Source organism: Drosophila rhopaloa, unplaced genomic scaffold, assembly GCF_018152115.1.
Source record: "Drosophila rhopaloa isolate 14029-0021.01 unplaced genomic scaffold, ASM1815211v1 contig_3, whole genome shotgun sequence".
NCBI lineage: Eukaryota > Metazoa > Arthropoda > Insecta > Diptera > Drosophilidae > Drosophila > Drosophila rhopaloa.
Window position 1 is genome coordinate 10,670,879 of NW_025335123.1, and position 22,318 is coordinate 10,693,196.

Consider the following 22,318-nt stretch of genomic DNA (forward strand, 5'->3'; position numbering starts at 1 on the left):
GATTAAATTTGGTAAAGTTATGGACTCTAGAAGTCCAATTTTGGGTCACTCTATTACAACACATCGGAAAATTAGAAATAACCAACATGAAAATGGGTCAAAATATTGATAAACGCTAAATTAAAAATTTTGAATGCAGATTTTCAGAGAATCGATTCACAAGTCTTTAGAGGTATGCCACTTTGGAATCGGATTAAATTTGGTAAAGTTATGGGCTCTAGAAGTCCAATTTTGGGTCACTCTATTACAACACATCGGAAATTAGAAATAACCAACATGAAAATGGGTCAAAATATTGATAAACGCTAAATTAAAAATTTTGAATGCAGATTTTCAGAGAATCGATTCACAAGTCTTTAGAGGTATGCCACTTTGGAATCGGATTAAATTTGGTAAAGTTATGGACTCTAGAAGTCCAATTTTGGGTCACTCTATTACAACACATCGGAAAATTAGAAATAACCAACATGAAAATGGGTCAAAATATTGATAAACGCTAAATTAAAAATTTTGAATGCAGATTTTCAGAGAATCGATTCACAAGTCTTTAGAGGTATGCCACTTTGGAATCGGATTAAATTTGGTAAAGTTATGGACTCTAGAAGTCCAATTTTTGGGTCACTCTATTACAACACATCGGAAAATTAGAAATAACCAACATGAAAATGGGTCAAAATATTGATAAACGCTAAATTAAAAATTTTGAATGCAGATTTTCAGAGAATCGAATCACAAGTCTTAAGAGGTATGCCACTTTGGAATCGGATTAAATTTGGTAAAGTTATGGACTCTAGAAGTCCAATTTTGGGTCACTCTATTACAACACATCGGAAAATTAGAAATAACCAACATGAAAATGGGTCAAAATATTGATAAACGCTAAATTAAAAATTTTGAATGCAGATTTTCAGAGAATCGAACCACAAGTCTTTAGAGGTATGCCACTTTGGAATCGGATTAAATTTGGTAAAGTTATAGACTCTAGAAGTCCAATTTTGGGTCACTCTATTACAACACATCGGAAAATTAGAAATAACCAACATGAAAATGGGTCAAAATATTGATAAACGCTAAATTGAAAATTTTGAATGCAGATTTTCAGAGAATCGAACCACAAGTCATTAGAGGTATGCCACTTTGGAATCGGATTAAATTTGGTAAAGTTATGGACCCTCGAAGTCCAATTTTGAGTCACTCTTTTACAACACATCGGAAAATTAGAAATAATTATATATTTTCCAAAATTATTCATATGATGCATTCTTAAAACTCATAATTCTTTTGAATTTGACATATCTACCCTTTTCAGGCTATTTTACAATGCAAGGGAGTGCAAGTAACGGTCATAAAATGAATTATATAGGATATATTCGGCCGATCCTTATGAAATTTGGTAGGTCGGATTGATTGGCTAAAAATAAAACCCATAGCAAATCCCAACTTCCTAACCTTACAAACAGCAGCAGAGAGTATTTTAAATTCCCTTTTTTCGGTTTGCTACTACTAATATAATAAACTTGCAATGAGAGCAATTGTTTATCTCCATAACAAAAATAAAAACAAACCATACTTTGTTAGTGGGTATATTTATTTATAATTTATTTCAAGTGTTTTAGGTTAGACACATTTTTGTAAGGCTTGCCTAACCAAAAAGCGAATTAAATATGTAAGTTTGTCTATTTGCGTATTATCATTATTTATCAATTAAACTTAAAGTATATGTCTTGGACGGATTAGTACTATGTTACGAAAAAATTGATAATCATGAGAAAGTATTGTGTGATCCTTTGAAAGGAATCCAATTGAGGCCCCGTATATTATCGATCTGTATGTCTTTGTTTCATTAGGATACGGTTGCAGCTTTCCGTCCCGAACATTTAGCCTACTCGTACTCAATTCCAATATATATGAATCAGGAAGACGTTGCATTCGGGAACACTAATCTGTAGTAATACTTTTATTTCAAACCTGTGTATCTATTCCACCTAGAGAGTATATTTCAAAAGTAATGATCTTCGAATCTGGTCAAAATCGTGTGCATGTGGCAGTTTGATCTTTGTATATATACATATATACATTTGTAACTAGAAATTAGAATGTAAGCATTCGCAATGTATTAGAAAAGTCATTATATTAGAGAGTATAAAAGGGCTTCATGTTGTGACTGCTCAAACGAATGTCCTATAAAAAAAACGACGACAACGTGTTTACCTAAAGAACACTTTTTACTAAATTTAAAACATTCACATTCTATGTTTTCATTATCTATCCCTTTCTTTTCTATTGAACATGTTTGTGTAAATGCGAAATTTCTGTTGGGAGTTCAGAACACACGAATCGAATGGAGTTTCCATTTTCTTACTACTTCTATTAAGCTTGGAATTTAAATGCCTTTAGTTAGTTAGTACCTTTCGCAAATTAAAGTATCAAAAAAAGTCAAGAGCAGGCCCAAAATGCTGGTAGGTATTCCTCTCGTCCGTTCTGATTATCGTCCATCAACTTCATCCGCTTCAAACTGACGGTTAATTTTTGTTTTTATGGTGGCTTACTTTGTCAGGCAATTGTAATTGGCACGTTTGTTAATTATTGTAAGGTTAAGTACTTATACGACCCATTAATGCAAATGAAATATAAGGGGCATTCTCGAAACAGGCTGATCTGCCCTCCTTCCTGAGGAGGCTGATGCTTGCAGCAGTTTCCGGAACACACATCTTCAACATAGAGTTTAACACTGAAACCCCGTTTCGTGTTACGTTACGTTAACAGTAATTAGGTTAACAGTATGTTACGTCCACCGATCTTTCTACCACTTCCTCGGCGGCAGGGGCATCTCCTTCTCGGCGTGGTAGACCCTTCGGTGGGTCTCCACGTACTCACTCTGCGTCTGGGTCTGGGCCAGAACGCGTTCGCCGGATCTTCCAGAGGCCAAAGCCAGGTGAGTCGACGTCAGGGGCTGCAATGGGTGAGTATAGCGATAAATTAATAAATAATAATAATTAATAAATGTGTAGGTATGGAGAAATAAGAAATACGAATTTTTAAATGTATATTGCAATGCTTTAATGTACCTCACATTTCACATAAATCTGGGAGAGATATTTTCTAAGAGATCAAATTTAACATTTTCAAATCACAATTGTACAAAATTCGAATAACTGTGTATATAACAATTGGGCTTCACGTTTGAATGTTTTAGCATTAAACTTTGTTTGATAAATTAGTCAAGAATATTTGGAATGAAGGTAAAGCCTTTTGATACACAAATAACCTCAAATAAACTTTGATTTATTTCTTTAACTATATTTTAAAAATTGCAGAAAAGTCTTTAAACCCTGGCTGAGTTTTCTGAGAACTTGTGACTTTTTAAACTTAAAGATGCTTTAAAATGAAAGTTACGAAGAAAAATATTAATTTTGAATATATGTTTTTTAAACTGGTTAAATATGCCTAAAACAAACTCAAATTGATCGGATCAATACTTTCGTAGATTAAGGTTTTGGAAGTTGCGCCCTTCAGGTCATTTACCCTGATTTATCTCAGTTCAATTGCGTTTTCCTCAAAACAACACTTATTCAATTTTACAACATGTACTGTTTCCAATTAGGGATTTTAAAAATTAAGAACGAAACTATAATTTTTTGAATATTAAACCAACACGCATCTGCCATAAATTAAATCATTTAAGCAAAACATATTGTTTGTAATAATAAAAGCCAAATTAAAAAAGGTGCCTTTTTAACCACTTAAAATCCGTAGAATTTCCAATACTAAGAGCCCTAGGAAAGTAGTTGGGGATACCCGATCTTTGATCTCCGATTCCTAATCCCCAATCTCCGATCACCAATCTCCGATCTCAGATCCCCTATCTCCGATCCCCAATCTTCAATCCCCGATCTCCGATCCCCAATCTCCGATTCCCGATCTTCAATCCCCGATCTCCGATCCCCCCGACCCACAGTTCCCAATCCCTACCTGTCGGGCCCGGCGAGTGTGTGGAGTGCCCTCCGGGGAGGAGACCTCCATCTCGTCGGGGGCGGTCCAGTGCTCGGTGAACTCGCTGGCGGATCGGGCCAGGGAGGGATGGCTGAGGGAGCGGTGGAAGGAGCGCCGGTCGTCGTCGTCGTAGTAGTGCATCCGGTAGGTGCTGCTGGCGTCGCTCGCGTTGTCCGGATGGTCCACCTGGGGACGCCCGAAGTCGACGGTCACCTCGGACATGGAGCGGAAGTCGTTGTGGTCGGTCTGGTAGGAGGTGCGCGAGCTGCGGCGCGAGCGCTGCAGGTTGAAGGGTCCGCCGAGGCCGCCGGGTCCTCCGGCTCCAGGTCCGCCGACGAAGATGCCGGGCATGCCCGGGTCGTTGCGAATGGTGCGCACACTGGAGCCGCCGTCGCTGTCGTACTCGTAGAGCGTGGGCAGCGAGCTGCGGCGCGAGCGGGTGTCCCAGGGCTGCGGCGAGGCCTTCTTGCCGCGTCGCGGGGTACGCAGCTCCACGTCCGGATCATCGTCGCCGGGCGGGGCCAGGATGCGGATGATGACGTCCCAGGTCTGCGGCTCGAACATCCGCTCGTAGCGCGTGTCCTGGCGGATGCGCTCGAAGTCCTCGCGCACCACCGCCTCGGTGAGCATGGTGCGCAGCGAGGACTGCGTCGTGATGATCTCCTTCCACTTGGCCCGGTCGTCGTAGCTCAGGTTGTGCACCGAGCTGGCATCGTCGCCGCCGACCTCCGACAGCTCCGGCTCCTCCAGGATGCGGATGAGCACGTCCCAGTTGGGCACATCCTTGTCCTGCGGTGGCACCTCAATCGGCTTCATGTTGCCCACCAGCTCGGGACTGGTCAGCTTCAGCTTGTTGTCGTGGATCTGGGCCGGCAGCTCCGCCGGCGGCAGGCTCAGCTCGCTGCGCTCCATCTTGGGCGTGAGGGTCAGCCCGGAGGCGCTCGATATGTCCGAGAAGTTCTCCCAGAGCTGCTGCTCCCGGTCGCTGGGATAGTTGCGCACCCGCACATCGAACTTGGGATCAACCGGCGGCGGCGGGAGCGGTGCCCGCGGCTTGCTCTTGTACTCGGTCACCCGGCGCTTGTGGCTCTCGATGTCCTCGATGGTCTTCTTCTCGGTGACCGTCCGCAGGTAGACGTCGTCCACCGTGTGCGAGGTCACCGGCGGCTGCACCGCCGGCACGAACTCGTCCTCGTAGTAGTGCATCGTGTCCACGGTCATGTCCGGCACCTCGGACGACAGGTCGGTGATCTCGCTGGGCGCCGGGCCGTCGGTGTAGTCCGACCAGGTCTCCGGTCGTCCGTCCACCACCTCGTGGTGGGTGCGCGTGTACACGGAGAACTTCGGCTCGGCCACCGCCGGCGGTGGCAGTGGAATCGAGTGGGGCACCTGCGGCGCCGGATGGAGCTCCGGAACGTAGGTGAACTGCGAGTGCATCGTCTCCACATGCGGCGGCAGCGAGTCGAGGGTGAGGACGCTCTCGCGGTCCTCGTACGCCTCCATGATGGTCGACAGGTTGTTGCGGTCCGGACGCAGCGTGGCCACGCTCTCCGTATCCGAGGTGACCGGCGAGGGCGGCGGCGGTGGCGACTTCTTCACCCGCACCTGCACATCGAACTTGGGCGAATCGGCGGCCCCGGCGGCGACGGCCTCCTGGAGGGGAATGGCATGGCGGGTCACCGCCGTGGTGGTCATCACCGCATTGGCCGACGGCATCTCCTGGGCCGGCGCATAGTGGTCGCTGTAGATGCTCGAGGTCTCGTGGACGAAGGCGCGGTTCTCGAAGCTGCCCGCCGAGCTGAAGGGCAGCGATCGCGTGTCGATCTCCTCGATCTCCGAGTGCGATTCGCTGGGGTAGTCCGAGGGAATGAGGGCACCCTCGCTGCCCGAGGAGCTGTAGACCGCCTGGAGGGCAGCGTGGGCGCGGGGGATCTTAACGCCCTCGAAGGCGCTGATGTTGCCCACACTGCTGCCACTCAGCTTGGTGATCTCCGATCCGCTGCCCATGCTCATCGGCAGGCGACGCACCACCGGAATGGAGCGACTGCGCAGGCAGTAGTAGGAGACCGCCAGTCCCAGGAGCAGCAGGGTCAGGAACATGATGGCGCAGATGATCATCAGGATCTGGATGCTCTTCAGCGGCGGCTGCAGCACGGAACTGGTGGCAATGGGGTTCAGGCTGTGGGAGAAACCAGGGTTAACATGTTTCCAATTTTCAAAACTGAGTCCCCAAACATCCATCCAACGACCAAAGAAATCTTCAGGCATAAACAGGAGCAAGCTATCATAATAGGATATTTACCACTCTGTCTGGCCACAAATATAACAATAGTAAGAACCTAAATAACTGCATGTTAATAACTTTCGCTTGTCTATTAAGTTTAATATAATTCAAGAATATTAAGTCATATTTAAAACTGTATTTCATCCTATAAAATTCTCAAGGGCGTTTAGACATATATAGCCTGCTTTAGCACACCAACTTTATTTTATTGAGATATTCTTTCCTAGAAATCAATTAAGGAACAATTTAATTTGCTAACTTTCAAGTTAGGTAATGATTAACCTCGAAAGTCTATTTTCCATGTAACTTATTTGTATAATTTTTACACAAATTGTTCAGGTCCTTTTACATAGGTGCTAAGAGGCTTAAATTTTATATTTTCATCTAAATTAATTTTACTTTGTTATTAGCAACCAAGTGTGAAGGGTTTTCAATTAGAACGTTTTTTTTTATGAATCAGGTAACACATATTTAAATTAAGAACTTTGTCTATGGCTTTTTATGCTAGTGAATAACTTAACCTCCACATAATTGCCTTTCTTCTTGGATGCATTTAATGGACTTTTTCTTGTTTACATTTTTAGATAGGGTCTTAGGCATTTCTATGAAATGTTGGAGGACTTACATTGGCGCCGGTAGGGCGGGCGGAAGTGAGGGCACGGGCGGTGGATAGCGGCAGACTATCGTGATGATCTCGTCGCCGTCCATCTCCAGATTGGCGTGGAAGCGGACTATGATGTTGTTGGTGAACACACGGGTGGGGTTCTGCAAGAAGAAGTGGGAGGGGATAGCAATGGATTAGGTTCACCCACACGATGTGAATTTGGGGCACCCACCTGTATGGTACCGCATCCTTTCAGCGGCAACTCGAGTCGGTAGCTAAGTGCTCCTTTGCCACTCACGCGGCACGCACTACTGCGATCGTAGTCGGCCTGGATGATGCCATGGAACGGATCGTTGAACTTGAGGTCGACCTGTTGGTGGAAAATCGATAAATACTGGCCAAAGGAGGAAGTTACCCCGCGGGAATGGCAATCACCTGCATGGAGCCCGCGGCACAGTTGAGAGCAGCCTTCGTTCGGTTCAGAAATATCAGCGGACTGATGTCGTCCAGCTTGGTTACCTTTTAAGAAAATATTTAAAATATTTAAACATTGAGGGACCGACAAGGCAACACTGTCTTAAAATACTGTGTATCCAAACCCAAATACACATACAATTATTCTAAAAAATAAAATAATATATATCCGATTTTTCGTCAAAGTAAATTGATTGAAATTTTGTTTTGAGTTTAGGAATAAGATGTTTTAATAGGGTTGCCGTTTTATAGTTCCATATTTTTTATCTGCTTGGATTTGAAAAAATTAAAACTAGAGCCAAAACCGGTAACCGAAAAAGGCCGAATCATAATCGGGAATGAAAAAATATAAATCGGATTTCTTTAAAACTGAATGAAAAAGCAAGACATTTTCTAGCTCCAAAAGCAACACATTCTCTTAAATTTTTTGACCTGAGTAAGCAGATATAAAAATGAATATGTTTTTAAATACTCGTAGTTTGGAATGCAAATAATAAAAAGTGGCCATGTCTTGAGCTTATGAGCTTACACATTCAATCGCAAAGTAGGTGGCTGGTTCATGCATATTTAGTGGGAACTTTCTGTCACGCTCGTGCTCCATTTCGCCCCAAAACAATGCCCTGTGAGTTTCCCTAGGATCTGTGGCACCTCTGGGTGTAACCGCACAGCCATTGTGAGTTTGCAGCCACTTGTGTAGGAAGTGCAGTCGAAAGAGCTAACGAGCTACTGATATAACACTACCGTACCAAAAAAATATATGCAAACGCTCCACAAACGCATTTATAGTTGACTGTTGTAGGTGCACTTCACTAGCAAAAATATGTAGTAACGTTACTATGGTCAATAAAAATCATTTGGCTAGATCAGGTATAGAATGTGATGATCCGATGTTAATATCTTCTTTAAACATCAAATCTAAATTTACAAAAACATATATTTAAAAGATGTAGTTAATTTTAATATTGAACTTTTTAGGGTAGTGTATAGGGGAGTATCCTCTAAATTGGATTTTGAAAGTGATATTTTGATGTATTCCTCAAAATTAAATCTTTATTTATAAGAACATATATTTAATGGCAGTAATTCATTTAAACATTTATCTTTTCAGAGGGACTTATAGGGGAGAATCCTCTAAAACATCAATAGAATGTTATGTTCCGATGTTGATATCTTCCTTATATTTACAAAAACATATACTTAATGGCAGTAATTAATTTGAATATTTAACTGTTAAGAGAAGTGTATAGGGAAAACGGTAAGGACATATAGCTTCGGTGATACATTTTCTCTGTATAATCTCCTTTGTGCGGTAAGATGGACTCTCCGACACTGACGGCCGTTTAAGCGGATAAGCTTAGCTGATTGACGGAGGGCCAACTAGATTGGCTAACTAGCAATTCAAGGAATGTTAGACTAAGTGCGGTTGAAGTGCTTACCTTGCCGTCCAGGGTCGCCTCCTCGGGCAGTCCATTGGTGGTGTAGTTGCCGCTATCGCCGTGCTGCACGTAATTGGACTGGGCCACTGTCTGTCCGCTGAGGAAAAGCAGCAGGAGAGCGGCCCAAAATGGCCCCTGGTCCGAGATCATTTTGCTTGCTAATTCCTCGATGGGCACTCCAAAGCCAGAAAAACAGCAAAATGGGTTTCGGGCTGCGGAAAAGTACGTACAATTAGTGCTATGGACTCCAATGATTGAACTCTCACTAGTAAGTATGCTAAAAGAATAAAAAATACTGCGCTAGTCTTGCATTCAAAAAGGAAAGCATTATGGCTGAGTATAAATACACATTTTCTGGAGCTTCAAAATTAGGTTATGAAAAAATCAATTCTTAAAACTTTTAGGGAAACTTGAAACATTTAGCTCTGAAATCGCATATCTTATATATGTTTATACATATTGCTACTAATGTTAGTTGATCGAATTGCGGCAGCGTTCCGATAAACATGTCATTTTTTTTACCAAAAGACAGTTAAAGGTTTAACATTGCACGCTTAATTCCGATTGGACCTTGACAACATGGCGTATGAGTTATAATATGCAATATGGCAACTTAAAAAAGAAATTACATTTATGGTGTTTTAAAAGCGTAGTAAGTTGATTTCTTTACATTTTCTTATTTTGTTGTTGTTTCCTAGCACTATAATAACCAAAATGAAACCACCATAGCTTTAAATATTTCCCCAATCAGTGACTCCAAGTGCAGCAGAAAGTCACGAAGGTATTTGCAAAGTAGCGCTATCCAAAAATGCTCTGTCTTTGACTAAACAAACTCCACCTCGCCTTTTGTGCTTGGCGGCCTTCTGTCAACGACCTTCGCCCCAAATATCTGAAGCTCAACAACGAGATACGAAAATACAAAGATACATACGTGATTCATGTGGAGCCCGGCTTAGCTTTTACCAGAACCTATTTTTCAAGCGGGTTTCGCTGGGACTTGTGTTCTAATGTATCTTTGTTTCGCGCTTTAAATATGGCTATGATGGACAAGCTTGGACCTCCGCTGATGGACAGATGTTCAATGCCAAGATTGATAGGTCACAAAACTCAGACTTAACGAGACCCGAGACTGCCATTGGATACATGCAAACTACACTGGTTTGCAAAAAACCAAATGATTTGAGTAGTTGGACACTCCAGTTAAGGAAATACATTATTTTCTGTGGCACAAATCTAATTTCTTATCTTTAGGGCTTGCTTTAGATTAACAAGAATTGATTTTAGTAAAAGTATAAACTAGTTTCATATATGTATGCATCCAGTCCACTTACACTTATTGCATAAAAGTGTCTTGGTTCACGCAATACAAAAGAGCCGATGTAGAAGTAGAGGCTAGCAGATTTATATAGCCAGACACCTACGACAATTTTTCCATATTTGTCAGGCGATCGCCTTGAAGCGGATCTCCCGTACCGACTGCATTGCGACAAAGCCAAGCCAAAAGCCAGTTCAAGTCGGGCCAAGACGACGGCACAAGTATAGCAAAACCAGCACTGGCTAAAATGCTACTCGATATGAGCTTACCATTTTTTGCAAGAACGGGTTTTCAGCCAGCCAGCCAACACACAGATTGGGATTTGGACTCAGATGGGCACTGGTACAGATACAGATACAGATTCAGATACATTATAGGGAAAGAGCAGTGGCACGTAGGAGCGCATTTTGGCACCACAGCCCTGGCAAGGCAACCTTCTGGTGCACCTGGGCCAATCCTAATCCTGCTGCCGTTGCTCGAGTGAGCAATACTGCAATACCAGTACTGCAGTGGAAATATGTACTTGTCAAGGTTGCTGTCACGTTTCAATAGACAAACCCAACTGTTATCATTCGAATGAGTCACGGATCTGGCTAAATGCGAAAAGAACTTGTTTTGCTTTTACCGGAAAGCCGCTAGATTACTGCTAACTTCAATCGGAACTTGCAAATATATACTTAAGTATTCTCAACTCTGGACTTTAAAAATGTTATGTTAGAGTATATGCATATATAAATTTTAATATTGCAGCTTTGGGTATATTTATAGCTGAATACAAATACAAATATTTTGCAGGGTCCTATGAGCCGACGTTGCTTAGGGCAGATGTTGACTCAAGTATAAAAAATGCAATGATTCATTTGTGTCACTTGCTTTTTTTTTTAAGAGGAAGATAGAAGGCTGTTGCGAGAAACAAAATCAAAATTCTATCAACGAAATCATTAATGTTATGTGTTTTTATAGAGGCTAAATTAAATCAAACTTTCCATGCTGGTAAATGCTTGTTCAATTTCAATGGTGCAAATGCCTGCCCTTGGAAAAAATATTGATTTATAATTATAAAATTATCCGTGCTATTGATGAATTCGGTTTTTACTTTTTTGCTATTAGACTGACATAAATAAATAAAAGTAAATACATAAGTATATATATAAGTAAAACAAGTTTTATTACATGTAACCGATATAAATCTTCTAACCAGAACTCAAGATAGGAAATAAAATATGCACGAACATGAGAAAAAATGTTTAGAAACACAAAAAAAAATTTGCTATTGCAAAAAGTTACGCACACTTTTCGAACAAAAAAAAAACCAATTGCACCGGAAAATCATTAAAGTTTTTATGAAGCATCGTTGTACAATTAACTAAAAATTTGTCTACTGGGAGTCGCGAAAAACTTAAAATTAATTGCATTAGTGTTCTTTCTCATGTAAAAAAGTCTCGACACAAACAGCCAAGATCGATGTACATAAGCACACCTTTACTCATGTAGGCATGTGGATACATACAGGTAGGTGAGTATCTTTTGTATGCAGCTTCACAGGCACACTCACACTCACACACAAGAAGGTATCTATAGATAGGTTCGCTTTGTCGCTCAGCTCGCTTAGCTCGGAAAAAACTGGTATTTTGACTTGTTGCTCGCTCTGCGTTTCAATCCACCCCTGGTCGCTTCGACTTACTCCACAATTCCGCCCCCTCATCACTCCCTCCAGATCCAAGCTATGGTTTAATGATTACGCGACGACTGAGAGTTGCTTAGGTATGGGTACCAGTTCAAATACGAATGCACGGAAAAAAAATATGTTTGCATACCCTCGTTCGAAGTTTGTAACACGATATGCAATCATCTCCTTGCATTTAGGACATACATAGGGGAGAGGCCTGTACTTTGGGTCGATCTTTAAGTTGGGACAGTGAACTTTCTTCAAATCTATCCACTAAAGGATTCTTGTTTTATATTTTTTTACCGTAATGCTTTTTAATGACTAAGTTTTAAGTTTTACGTTTTTTTTCAAAAACTAAAATATATCAAAAACAACCCTTAAATTTGAAATTATTATAAGTGACGTTTGGAAAAATAGGAATTATTTGTTTTTATAAGTATGTCCATTTGGTGTATATTTAAACACCTTGAGTTGCTGGCAAAAGTCCTACAAACTATGGAGAGTGCTTCTGGTGTTATAATTTCTTTGCATTTGAGGGAGATGTGAGTCTTTAAAAACAGCCATCTGGTTTTTCTTGCAAATTTTATTTATCAATGCCAAAGGGATAGTAATAAAAAATAATACAAATTGGACATGCAAGCTTTATCTGTCAATAATGCACTCATAAAAATATATTTCTCAATTCTCAGCACTTAAAACAAAAACAAAGTGTATTGGTCCATAAAACGATTGCAAATATATAGATAACCGCCCTTTTAAAAGAAAAAAATATTTTGCTCATTAATAGCCATTTTTATGAGCTCTGCTTAAAAGCAATTCTTGAATCCCCAAAAATCAGGTTTCGTTAATTAAAAAAATAATAAAAGTTAGCAATAGAACAAATCATACAAATGGTTAACCAATTTATAATTTAATTTTATTAATTTAATAGCCTAAACGGATTTTAAAGAACCCAAATACTGATTTCGGACTGTTTTTTCATTGTTCTCGATAAATGAAAAACATGTGCCTTATGGATTTACATAAACTTCTTAGTCCAAATATGCAGATTAACTTGCAGTAGGGATTTCTTGCCTCGTGAATTCGACACTCTACACTCGACTGTAATGTTCTTGTAACTTGTTTCTTTGCGTGTACGTCCGGTATGTATCGCGAACTCGGGCTGCGCATGCGCTGTGCGCTTATTAAGCTGTCCCTCTCTCTCTCGCTCTCCTTCTATCCCACTCACTCTTGCTCTTTCGCTCCTGGAGCGAGCTTGCCTCATCGGCATGCGTAAGCGTCAGAGTCAGTGCTCAAGCTCTGGAAAACAACAGCTTATAGGCTATAGCTTCTTTGGCGGCGGCGTTGCGACAACATTCCAACTGTGAGATACCCACGCACTAACCATGAATACCCATGTACATGTGTACCCATGTACCATCAGTACTGGAAGACCAATTAATTGTACCTAGATTTTGGTTTTGCACAAAACTCGAATATTTTAATTAAATATAATATTGAATATAATACATAGTTAATCATCATCCACAATTCAAACTTCCCTAACTCTAAGTAGTTATAACTTTAACGATTATAAGTGCACCTAAAGTAGATTATAATTATATAACTCAAACATTTTTGGTGGCAGATGCTGTCATGGAAGTTGGACTGCATCAATATATTATACATTTGTTAATATTCGTTACGGTTCCGTACCAACTATCAAAATAGTAGCAGGTGTTTAAGTCTTCGATCAATTTTAAGGCAATTTGTAAATCCCAGATAAATGGCTTCTTAAGCCCCATAAATCAATTAGTTTATGTTCGGCTAACAGCTAATTGAAGTGCAGCATCCATCCACAGAAGACAGACGTCACGATGATGATCACAATAAACTTGTATGAAATCATCAAGGCGATGAGAACTCTCCTCACTGCCACACTTCCGCACACGGTCAAACACAATTGAATGGAACTTTCTCAGATCAGAATCAAAAGCAATTTATTCTGTCAGTGGATTACTGTACATTTTCTGGAGAAAGCCAAAGATCGGTTCTTTTGTAAATGCCCTGCTATCGGAAGCAGGGCGCCATAGTCCACTTGACGGCACTGTCTAGCCCTCTAAATTCTTTACCTGCCTGTGGAATTGGGATTCCAATCGCATTTGGTTAGTAATGCTAGTTCCGAGAACTCGAGTTGATAGATGCCGACGGTGATTACATTCAATACCCAGAAAATAAAAGTCTCACACCTATGTCAATACTTTTTAGATGCATCATACATTTAAGTTTGTCTCGAATTAGCACAGCTGCATTTTGTAAGGTGATCAATTTGAAATCTAAAACAAATATATGCTTTCTTTCGAAGGTTGTTGGTTTTAAGTGATTAGCCCGCGAACGCGAGGCTCACACATTTGGTGGTCCTAACAAAATATCATGTCCAACAAATAATATACCAAACAAAATTGGCACTTTACCAGTAAGTTACAGACTTGGACCGAACTTTTTCTTTGGATTTTCTTAGTTATTTGGCATTCTTACCAGTTTAGTCCACAGAATAAAAGGGCTTACGAAACGTGTTAACAATTATCCTAGTTGACTTAATCAGTTTAACAAAACTGAATATGTGACGTGCACTTGCAACGGTTTAAAACAATAAAAGCACTCTAAAAAAATGTTGATCACCGACAATTTTTTATTTTTTTCACCAGAAAATCACAAAAGTTGTTTGGTGAGCCATTACGAATTTTGTTTGCAAGCTAGAGTGCTAGGCCTCAGGCCATTTAGTTAAGCCACGCAGAGGGGAAGAGCTTTCGCAAATGTGTTACGGGAAATAATATATACAAAATACAATAGAAATATTAGGCAAAACAAAAAGCGAATATACTTTTTTTCGTTTGAGTCGCGTTCCGACGCCTAGTTGTTTTTGGAGTTATTAAATGCCGATTTGTTGTGATCTGAGACCAGACTTGTCTCTAACACTTGTCCGTGCCCGAACGCGCTCTAGTGGATAACTTGCTGGCGACTGGTGTGTCTGCTCCCAAATCGCTGGCCCCAGACTTGAGTCGGCCTTCTCGGCCCACAGCTTTCGAGCCAAGTTGTGGCTGAGTCTGGGCAGTCATCAGTTGGCTATCTCCCCACCAACCAGCTGGCTTTCCGGCTCTCTGGCCTGCCAGAGATGATGGCCTGGCTATAGCTTGGCAGCTGCGACTTGGCCACTAAATACAGGGCTTATACAGGGCTGTCTCCCTCTATTTCGTGCCAACTTGGTATTCGGTTTAAGCCATGTTCGCCTTTGCTGGCCCAGCGATGCACGACAAACCCGCTCATTCGGCGGTGGAGGGCCTCAAAAGTCGGCGGCCAAAACCCGAGTGCGGATAGAGCGCACTGCCGCCAAAACCTGTTTTATACAGATTGAAAAATCGACGGAGAACTCGGCCAAAATCTAATGCTTAAGAATTTAAAAAATGCAAATATTAATTTTTATAAAGCCAATTAATTGAATTGTGAACACCGAAAACACTGTAAATATGACATTGCAATTACAGGACAGACGAAGAGACAACAAAAAAGTTTTCTATTAAAGTAACGTTGCACTGCATTTTGAAAATTTTTTGTATACAAATTCTCTAAGTGTATTCTCAATTGAGCTTAATGGCGGTATTTCCCTAACTTTTACTCATTTCAAGTGGTAGAGTAAGCCAACGATCTCCTCTCCCGAATTTATTTATCTCAGAGCTTTACAACAGCTTTGTGGATCTTAAGCTTATGCTGCAGGCACTGAGCAGCTACACAAAAGTTTCATGCGAATGAAAAATCAGAAAACAACAAATATTGTAAATTAATAATAATTATTTTTTTAAAAACACAATTATACATAGTAATAAGATTATGGACAAATCAGTAAAACTGTGGTTTTCTATATAGTATAAATCTGTATATCTATAAATCGATAAACCCAATTTTAATATGGTAAAATCGTATTTTGGGAATAGATAAGCAAAATTCTCAAGGGCGGGAAAATTTGACTGCCGAAACCAGCATTTTTATAACCGTATGGAGGTATTACAATTTTGGGTACAATTTAAAAACTCAGTATAGGGACTTCAGGCATTAGCTGCACGACCCAGTCATTCTTTTGGCTGTTAGTATTTTTATACGTTTATCGATTTTTTTAAGGCCAGAATCAAACCCCTGGAAAATAATGATCAAATGTTGGAATGTCATACCTTGTTGAATTCGTTATAAAATTTCCAACAAAGTCCCATTTACAAAAAACAAAACATCGTTAAAACCCCGAAAAAAAACTCCAGGAAAATAGGAGTGGCATTTCCAACAATGTCCCATTTAAAGAAAAAGAATATCGCAATAAAAAAATTCAGGGATACCACAAATTTTTTTTGCGAATTATTGAGCATTATTTTCCGGTATTTTTTATATCGTTTCGTTATTTCGGATCTATTCCTTAGGTTGACCTATAACATATAGCTGTCATACGTATATTTCGGTGTGCTTTTCTTTTTCGTTGTTGATTAACTTTGATCAAATTGACTATAAACTTCCCTGATCCACAAGGAATTGACTTTTTAGTTGCAAATGTATTGGCTCCAACATTTTGCCCACGTAAATTTGAAACAACTCACTGTTTTTTGATTAATATATAAATTTTATAAACAGAATAAATAAGATGAAGGAGGGCCGCATTGAGCGCTCTCTTCCGAGATAACGAGAGATTTGTTTTTGGTGTGCTGGAAAAAATGTTCATCTACCAGTCGTCCTCAACATCATTGGAGATCTCTAAAACAAAGGAGGTCTTGAAGTCTTGTAGCTTGCGTCGGCAGTTTCTGCTCAACGGATTATTGCGAAGATCCACGAGAGCCAAGCAGTCGCTGGCTATAGCCTCATCCGTATCAATCTCTGATGAGTGAATGGATTAGATCATTATAAAGAACTCAAAGCAAGGGATAAGGCGCACTCACCCAATATGGCATTGTTCTGGGCATCCAGACTAGCAAGACTCTGCAGCTTAAAGACTACTTGTGGTAGAACGATGAACGAATTGTTTGAGATATTCAGCTTGGTCAACGCGATCAAGTTGGTGAATTCTTCTGGCAGCCTCGAAAGTTTATTGTGTGAAAGATTAAGATCTGGAAAGGTTGAACATTATAGAATTTTGTTAAGATATCAACGCAGAGGACCCACCTGTGATGTGGCTAAACTTTTGCGAAAATTTTGGTGAAACGCTCTTCAAAACGTTGCCACTTAGATCGCAGGTCTGCAACTCTGTGTTTCGCATAAGATGGTAGACTGCATCTGGTATTAGCATCAGTTCACATTTTGAAAGATCTAAAAGAATACAAATAAGAAATAAAGTGTTAACAAATGAATATACTAAAAGCTTTCAAATGATGACAGAACACTAGGTCTTTTGCTCCACAAAATCGATGTACATATAAATTCGTAGACTTATATGTACATTAGGGTGGTCCAAAAAAAACCATACTCTCACCAGTTAATGTGAAGCGAGTAATAAATGTATTCAAAAACCAAACTATTTTATTTTATGTTTTAGGAGTTGCGCAATGATCTTAAAGTTTCTGTAAAAATTGCCCATACGACACGTTAGTCATACAGAATACATTTTTTGATCAATGGCATCAATACGTATGAGTGATAAACTTTGAATCCAATGCGCAGACTCTAAAACACATATTTTCAAAAAAAATACCACCTTAAATTTAGTTTAAAATTGGGACCACCCTTATGCACATACTTCAACTTGATTAAAAACAACTCTTACCCAAATGAGCATTTTCGGTAGCACTCTCACAACGCTCAATCACCTTCACCACCAAGTGCGCCATCTCCAAGTTTCCATGCGATCAGATGAATTATGAATGGTTATAATCGGTCGTTGCCAGCCTTATCAAAGTATTTATCTTTTTCTTTTCCTATTTCCTAGTCTCTCGCTCTTTGTGTTAGCTCACAGCACACTTGGTCAACACTGAGCACGTGAATGGAACGGCCTAAATATAAATACGACATTTCCTATGTGCGCACGCAACGTATACGTATTATGCGAAAAGAGCGACGATCGCCTCTCTACACTCTCTTTATAAGTGAGTCACTGAGCTTTTCGGATATGGTGAGTATAAGAGCAGGGAGTGGGGAATGGTTTATTCGGTGAAAATTGCGTCTAGAGAACTACGAAATGGTTTTCGGGAAAACAAATAAAATGCAATTGACGTTAAAACAGAAACATTGATTTACATTTTATGTACTACTTTATTATTTTTTTCTGTGTTATCATGTATTAATCAAAAAACACACAGTTATGTAGCTTTAAATTAAATCAATAACGATATTATACTTTTACGGTGCATTAATCTCTCTGACCAGCACTTGAAATAAATTAAATAAAACAATACAGAAAATACATTTATTTGATGCTTAATTATTTTAAGGAAAACAAATTTGATTAATAAAATTAATCACTCTTACATTTTAAATTATTTTAAAACATCAAAACAAATATCAAAAATTATTGCTTATATTTGGATCTCAGAAAACAATTTTATTTTCCTATAGCTCTGACCTTAGAATTAAAAAAGTAAACTGCGTTGTTTTTATAAATTTTGTTTCGGAATTTCTGTGGCCTTTGCCGCTTATACATCGTAAATTTCTCTTCTACTGCGTTAGTAATTTCGAACTAATTGTAACGAATTCTTACAAAATATAAATACAAAATATCTGGAAATTTTAAAATATCACTATGTGGCAGAGTCTGAAATATGTGAATGAATTGGGAATGACATTACGCTAATATGTATAAATTCCTATTTAAAATACGTATAAGGCTTTTAAGGTTGATTGTCAATTGATGGCACACTTGGCGCCTCTTACTCTTATACTTATATTTTGATCATAATTAATCATAAAATTTTAAAAATATATATATTTATTTTCCCACGCATGTACATTAGGGTGGTGCCAATTTTTAAAAAGAATTTAAGGTTCTACTCTAAAAACAGCTTATACTATGCGCTTGACTGCATTTTTGGTAAATATGAGTTTAAGGAACTGCGCATTGAATTCCAAGTTTATCACTCATACGCACAGTTGCCTTTGAGCAGAAAATGTTGTATGAGTAATGTGTCGTATGAGTAATTTATACGGAAACTTTGGACCATTGCGCAACTCCTAAAACAAAACATTAAACAAAGAATACATTATGGCCTTTAATCTACTCCCTTATATGAAAACAGTCAGGAATAAAAGCAAATTGTGTAGTACTCTAATCTTCGTGTCAAAAAAACCTCAGTATAAAATCAACATGGGGGCTGATGTCTTGCCAATAATTAACGCCGCACTTATCAATGGGGCGAAACTGCCTTCTTTGTTAACTGAAAAGAATTCAGGCAACACACTCAAAATACAGTGCAATAAAATCGGCGGCGACGCACTTTACTTGCAAATGGGCGGTGGTGAGGGGAAGGGGAGGGTGTTGTTTGGGTTGGGAAGGCACTCAATTATAAACAAATTGTTGCTTTTGTATGGGGAAGTCAGTGCGCAATAACTGAAATTGGCTATTGGCCAATTGTCCATACTGCGACCCGACCCCCAGAAGGAACGAAACCCGTCTGGTGGCAACTGCGCCTCAACTACTAGGTGGGTGAGTTGGGGATCTTGGTCTGCTTACCCAGCTTGTGGTTCTCCTTGGCGTCCTCGCACCGCTGGACCACCCGGATAACGCCTTGTCCGGCGATGGGCGGCAGGGTGTCTATGCCACCGATCCTCGCGATATGTGGCGGAATGCTCGGATCGTCCGAGTTGCCCGACTCCTCGTTGTCCGCACTGGTGTTGGTGATGCTGGTGTCCCGGTCATTGTTTTGATTGTCGTTGCCATTGTCGTTGGGATCGTTGCTGCCGTTCCCATTGCCATTGCCATTTCCATTTGCATTTCCATTTCCATTGCCATTCCCGTTGCCATTGCCGTTGGCGTTGCCGTTGTTGCCACCACCACCATTGGAATTGGCCGCAATGTTCGTTATATCGTTGCCGAAAGGCCGCATCTTTTTTAACTGGGCTATGTCGCTATGTGCTCTTGGCAGATATCAAATTGTCTTTGGCTCACTGGAAAATCACTCAAAAAAATATATTCGATCACTATTGTAAGTTTGCTGGCTCAAGATATATTTCTTTTTATTTGGAGTATTTGAACGCGAGCGTCTTCGCAACCAACTGAACGTGACTCTCTTCCGCATTGAAATATTGAAAATGCTTTTTACTTTCGGTTTTTATAGCACGAAAGAAGAAAGAAAAGCTGCGCATAACAAAACAAATGAAAAATAAAATGGGAAGAAAAACAAAAAATAATAACACAAATTGTCAGATTACACGGCACGCCGAGCCCCCTATACTCTTTATTTAACTAACACATTAAATGTTCTAAAACAGAATTGATTAAATTTAAGTTGCAAATTGTTTATGATTTTATAGTCATTTTATTTGCGAATTTTTACCTCTTTTTACGTGTTTAATATTTAAAATTTTAATTAAAATTTAGAAATTTAAAATGCTAATTTAAAGCAACTGCTTACCAAAACACAACGATTTAAAATAGAAACCATTACTCGAGTTAAAAAACGAAAAGCAAATTAAATTTGAAGCCGAATACCAAATGGCTTACCAAGTTTTGGTGAGCATTTTTATACCCTTGCAGAGGGTATTATAATTTTGGTCAAAAGTGTGCAACGCAGTGAAGGAGGCATCTCCGACCCTATAAAGTATATATATTCTTGATCAGGATCACCTCCTGAGTTGATATAGCCATGTCCGTCTGTCCGTCTGTCCGTCTGTCTGTCCGTCTGTTTGTCCGTCTGTCTGTCCGTCTGTCTGTCCGTCTGTCTGTTTCTACGCAAACTAGTCTCTCAGTTTTAAAGCTATCGAATTGAAACTTTGCACACACCATTCTTTCCTTTGCACGCAGTATATAAGTCGGAACGGCCGGGATCGGTCGACTATATCCTATAGCTGCCATATAACTGATTGATCGGAAATGCCATAACTTTCGTGTTTATAAAGTTAGGAAGTTGGGATTTTCTATGGGCTTTATATTTGGCCAATCAATCCAACCTACCAAATTTCATAAGGATCGGCCGACTATATCCTATAGCTGCCATATAACTGATTGATCGGAAATGCCATAACTTTGGTGTTTGTAAAGTTAGGAAGTTGGGATTTTCTATGGGTCTTATATTTGGCCAATCAATCCGACCTACCAAATTTCATAAGGATCGGCCGTCTATATCCTACAGCTGCCATATAACTAAACGATTGGAAATGCCATAACTTTGGTGTTTTTAAAGTTAGGAAGTTAGAATTTTTTATGAGTATTAAGAATGCATCATATGAATATAATTTACAGAATATTTTGCAAGGGTATATCAACTTCGGCTCCGCCCGAAGTTAGCTTTTCTTTCTTGTTTTATATAAGTCTAAGATTATTTTGATCTTTGACATTTTATAAACTCAAATTCTAAAAAATTTATCTAAACTCAGAAATTATCTGGGAATGGATTTTTTTTGTCTCACAAACAGGTATACTTCTTGGGAAGAGTATCGCTGCATCGTAACAAAATGTCTTGTCATCTTAAGAGCAATAGCCTCTGATATAAACAGTCCTTCTTTCTCTTGCCAATAAGCTTGTTCTAGCTACGGAAAAGTGTAAAAGTTCAATGCAAAAAGAGAGAGGATCGCAAAATACACTAGCTCACAAAATAAAAAAGTCAAAATATAAAAAATTTGAACAGTTTTAAATTATTATGAAACCGAAATTATTTGAAGTATGTTTTATTTTTAAAATATATCTAAATGCAAACCGCAAACCGCTTGAAATTATCAATTATTTGTAATGTAAAGAACAAATTTTTTTGAATACGTTTTTAATTAAAATTGTCCAAACTATTTTTAATGAGAAGTTGTTGGCTTAAATGTGACAGACATTTTATAACGTACCTTTACACAAATAGTTTATAGCGTTTTTAAGAGTGACAAACGGCAAATTTAGATTTGTTAACTAGTGTGATTCGTGTAAAACGGTCAAAATAATTATATTTACTTATAGAACCGACTTTTACGCATCAGCCGTTCGCTGTTTCTTTGGTCGAATCGAAACATTTTCCCGTCAGAACAAGTCATATTGGACACGGCGTTTCCATGTGAAATATGTGAATGCAAAACAGTATGTAAAACCATGTACTTACTTTATATATTGGCCAATTTCAAGGTTGCTCAAGCTTTTGAGTCCATGCAGAGAATAGTAATTCCAAGCGATCGGAGATCAATCAAATGCCGCAAGGCCAATTTTAAGTTCTGCTCCCAAACAAATTTCAGTGCACTTTCTTGAGTTACGAGAAGCTTTTCGCTTCTATATGCAGATGACGTATGTATACTGAAGTGGGCACGCAAAAAGTGGAAGGTGACTTCGGGCATTAAAACCCTAAAGTTTTATAAAATAAATCTAAATATTGAGTATGTCCAGTTTTTGGTGTTATGGGGGTAAGTT

General features: G+C 39.5%; 2 protein-coding genes across 6 annotated transcripts; both read right to left on the reverse strand.

Moving 5' to 3' along the window:
- Positions 1 to 1,569: 1,569 nt before the first annotated feature.
- Positions 1,570 to 14,837, reverse strand: LOC108048790. 2 transcript variants are annotated; one of them, XM_017129682.2, is made up of 7 exons: positions 14,639 to 14,837; positions 8,792 to 9,003; positions 7,317 to 7,400; positions 7,114 to 7,251; positions 6,903 to 7,042; positions 3,973 to 6,172; positions 1,570 to 2,953 (listed from the first exon to the last, which is right to left on the reverse strand). In XM_017129682.2, exons 2-7 carry the CDS (start codon positions 8,939 to 8,941, stop codon positions 2,804 to 2,806), a joined length of 2,862 nt encoding a protein of 953 aa, XP_016985171.1. In that variant the 5' UTR covers positions 8,942 to 9,003; positions 14,639 to 14,837; the 3' UTR covers positions 1,570 to 2,803. The 2 variants fall into 2 exon arrangements, with proteins under 2 accessions (XP_016985171.1, XP_016985179.1); XM_017129690.2 differs by lacking the exon at positions 14,639 to 14,837 and adding an exon at positions 14,293 to 14,605.
- A 1,546-nt stretch (positions 14,838 to 16,383) lies between these two features.
- Positions 16,384 to 22,312, reverse strand: LOC108048143 (leucine-rich repeat-containing protein 20). Of its 4 annotated transcripts, none has more exons than XM_017128651.2 (5): positions 22,017 to 22,312; positions 19,451 to 19,884; positions 16,954 to 17,097; positions 16,731 to 16,898; positions 16,384 to 16,668 (listed from the first exon to the last, which is right to left on the reverse strand). In XM_017128651.2, the coding sequence occupies exons 2-5, from the start codon at positions 19,821 to 19,823 to the stop codon at positions 16,517 to 16,519; spliced, it is 837 nt and encodes a 278-aa protein (XP_016984140.1). In that variant the 5' UTR covers positions 19,824 to 19,884; positions 22,017 to 22,312; the 3' UTR covers positions 16,384 to 16,516. The 4 variants fall into 4 exon arrangements, with proteins under 4 accessions (XP_016984140.1, XP_016984132.1, XP_016984123.1 ...); XM_017128643.2 differs by having other exon boundaries at positions 19,451 to 19,895; XM_017128634.2 differs by lacking the exon at positions 22,017 to 22,312 and having other exon boundaries at positions 19,451 to 20,023.
- Positions 22,313 to 22,318: the final 6 nt, after the last annotated feature.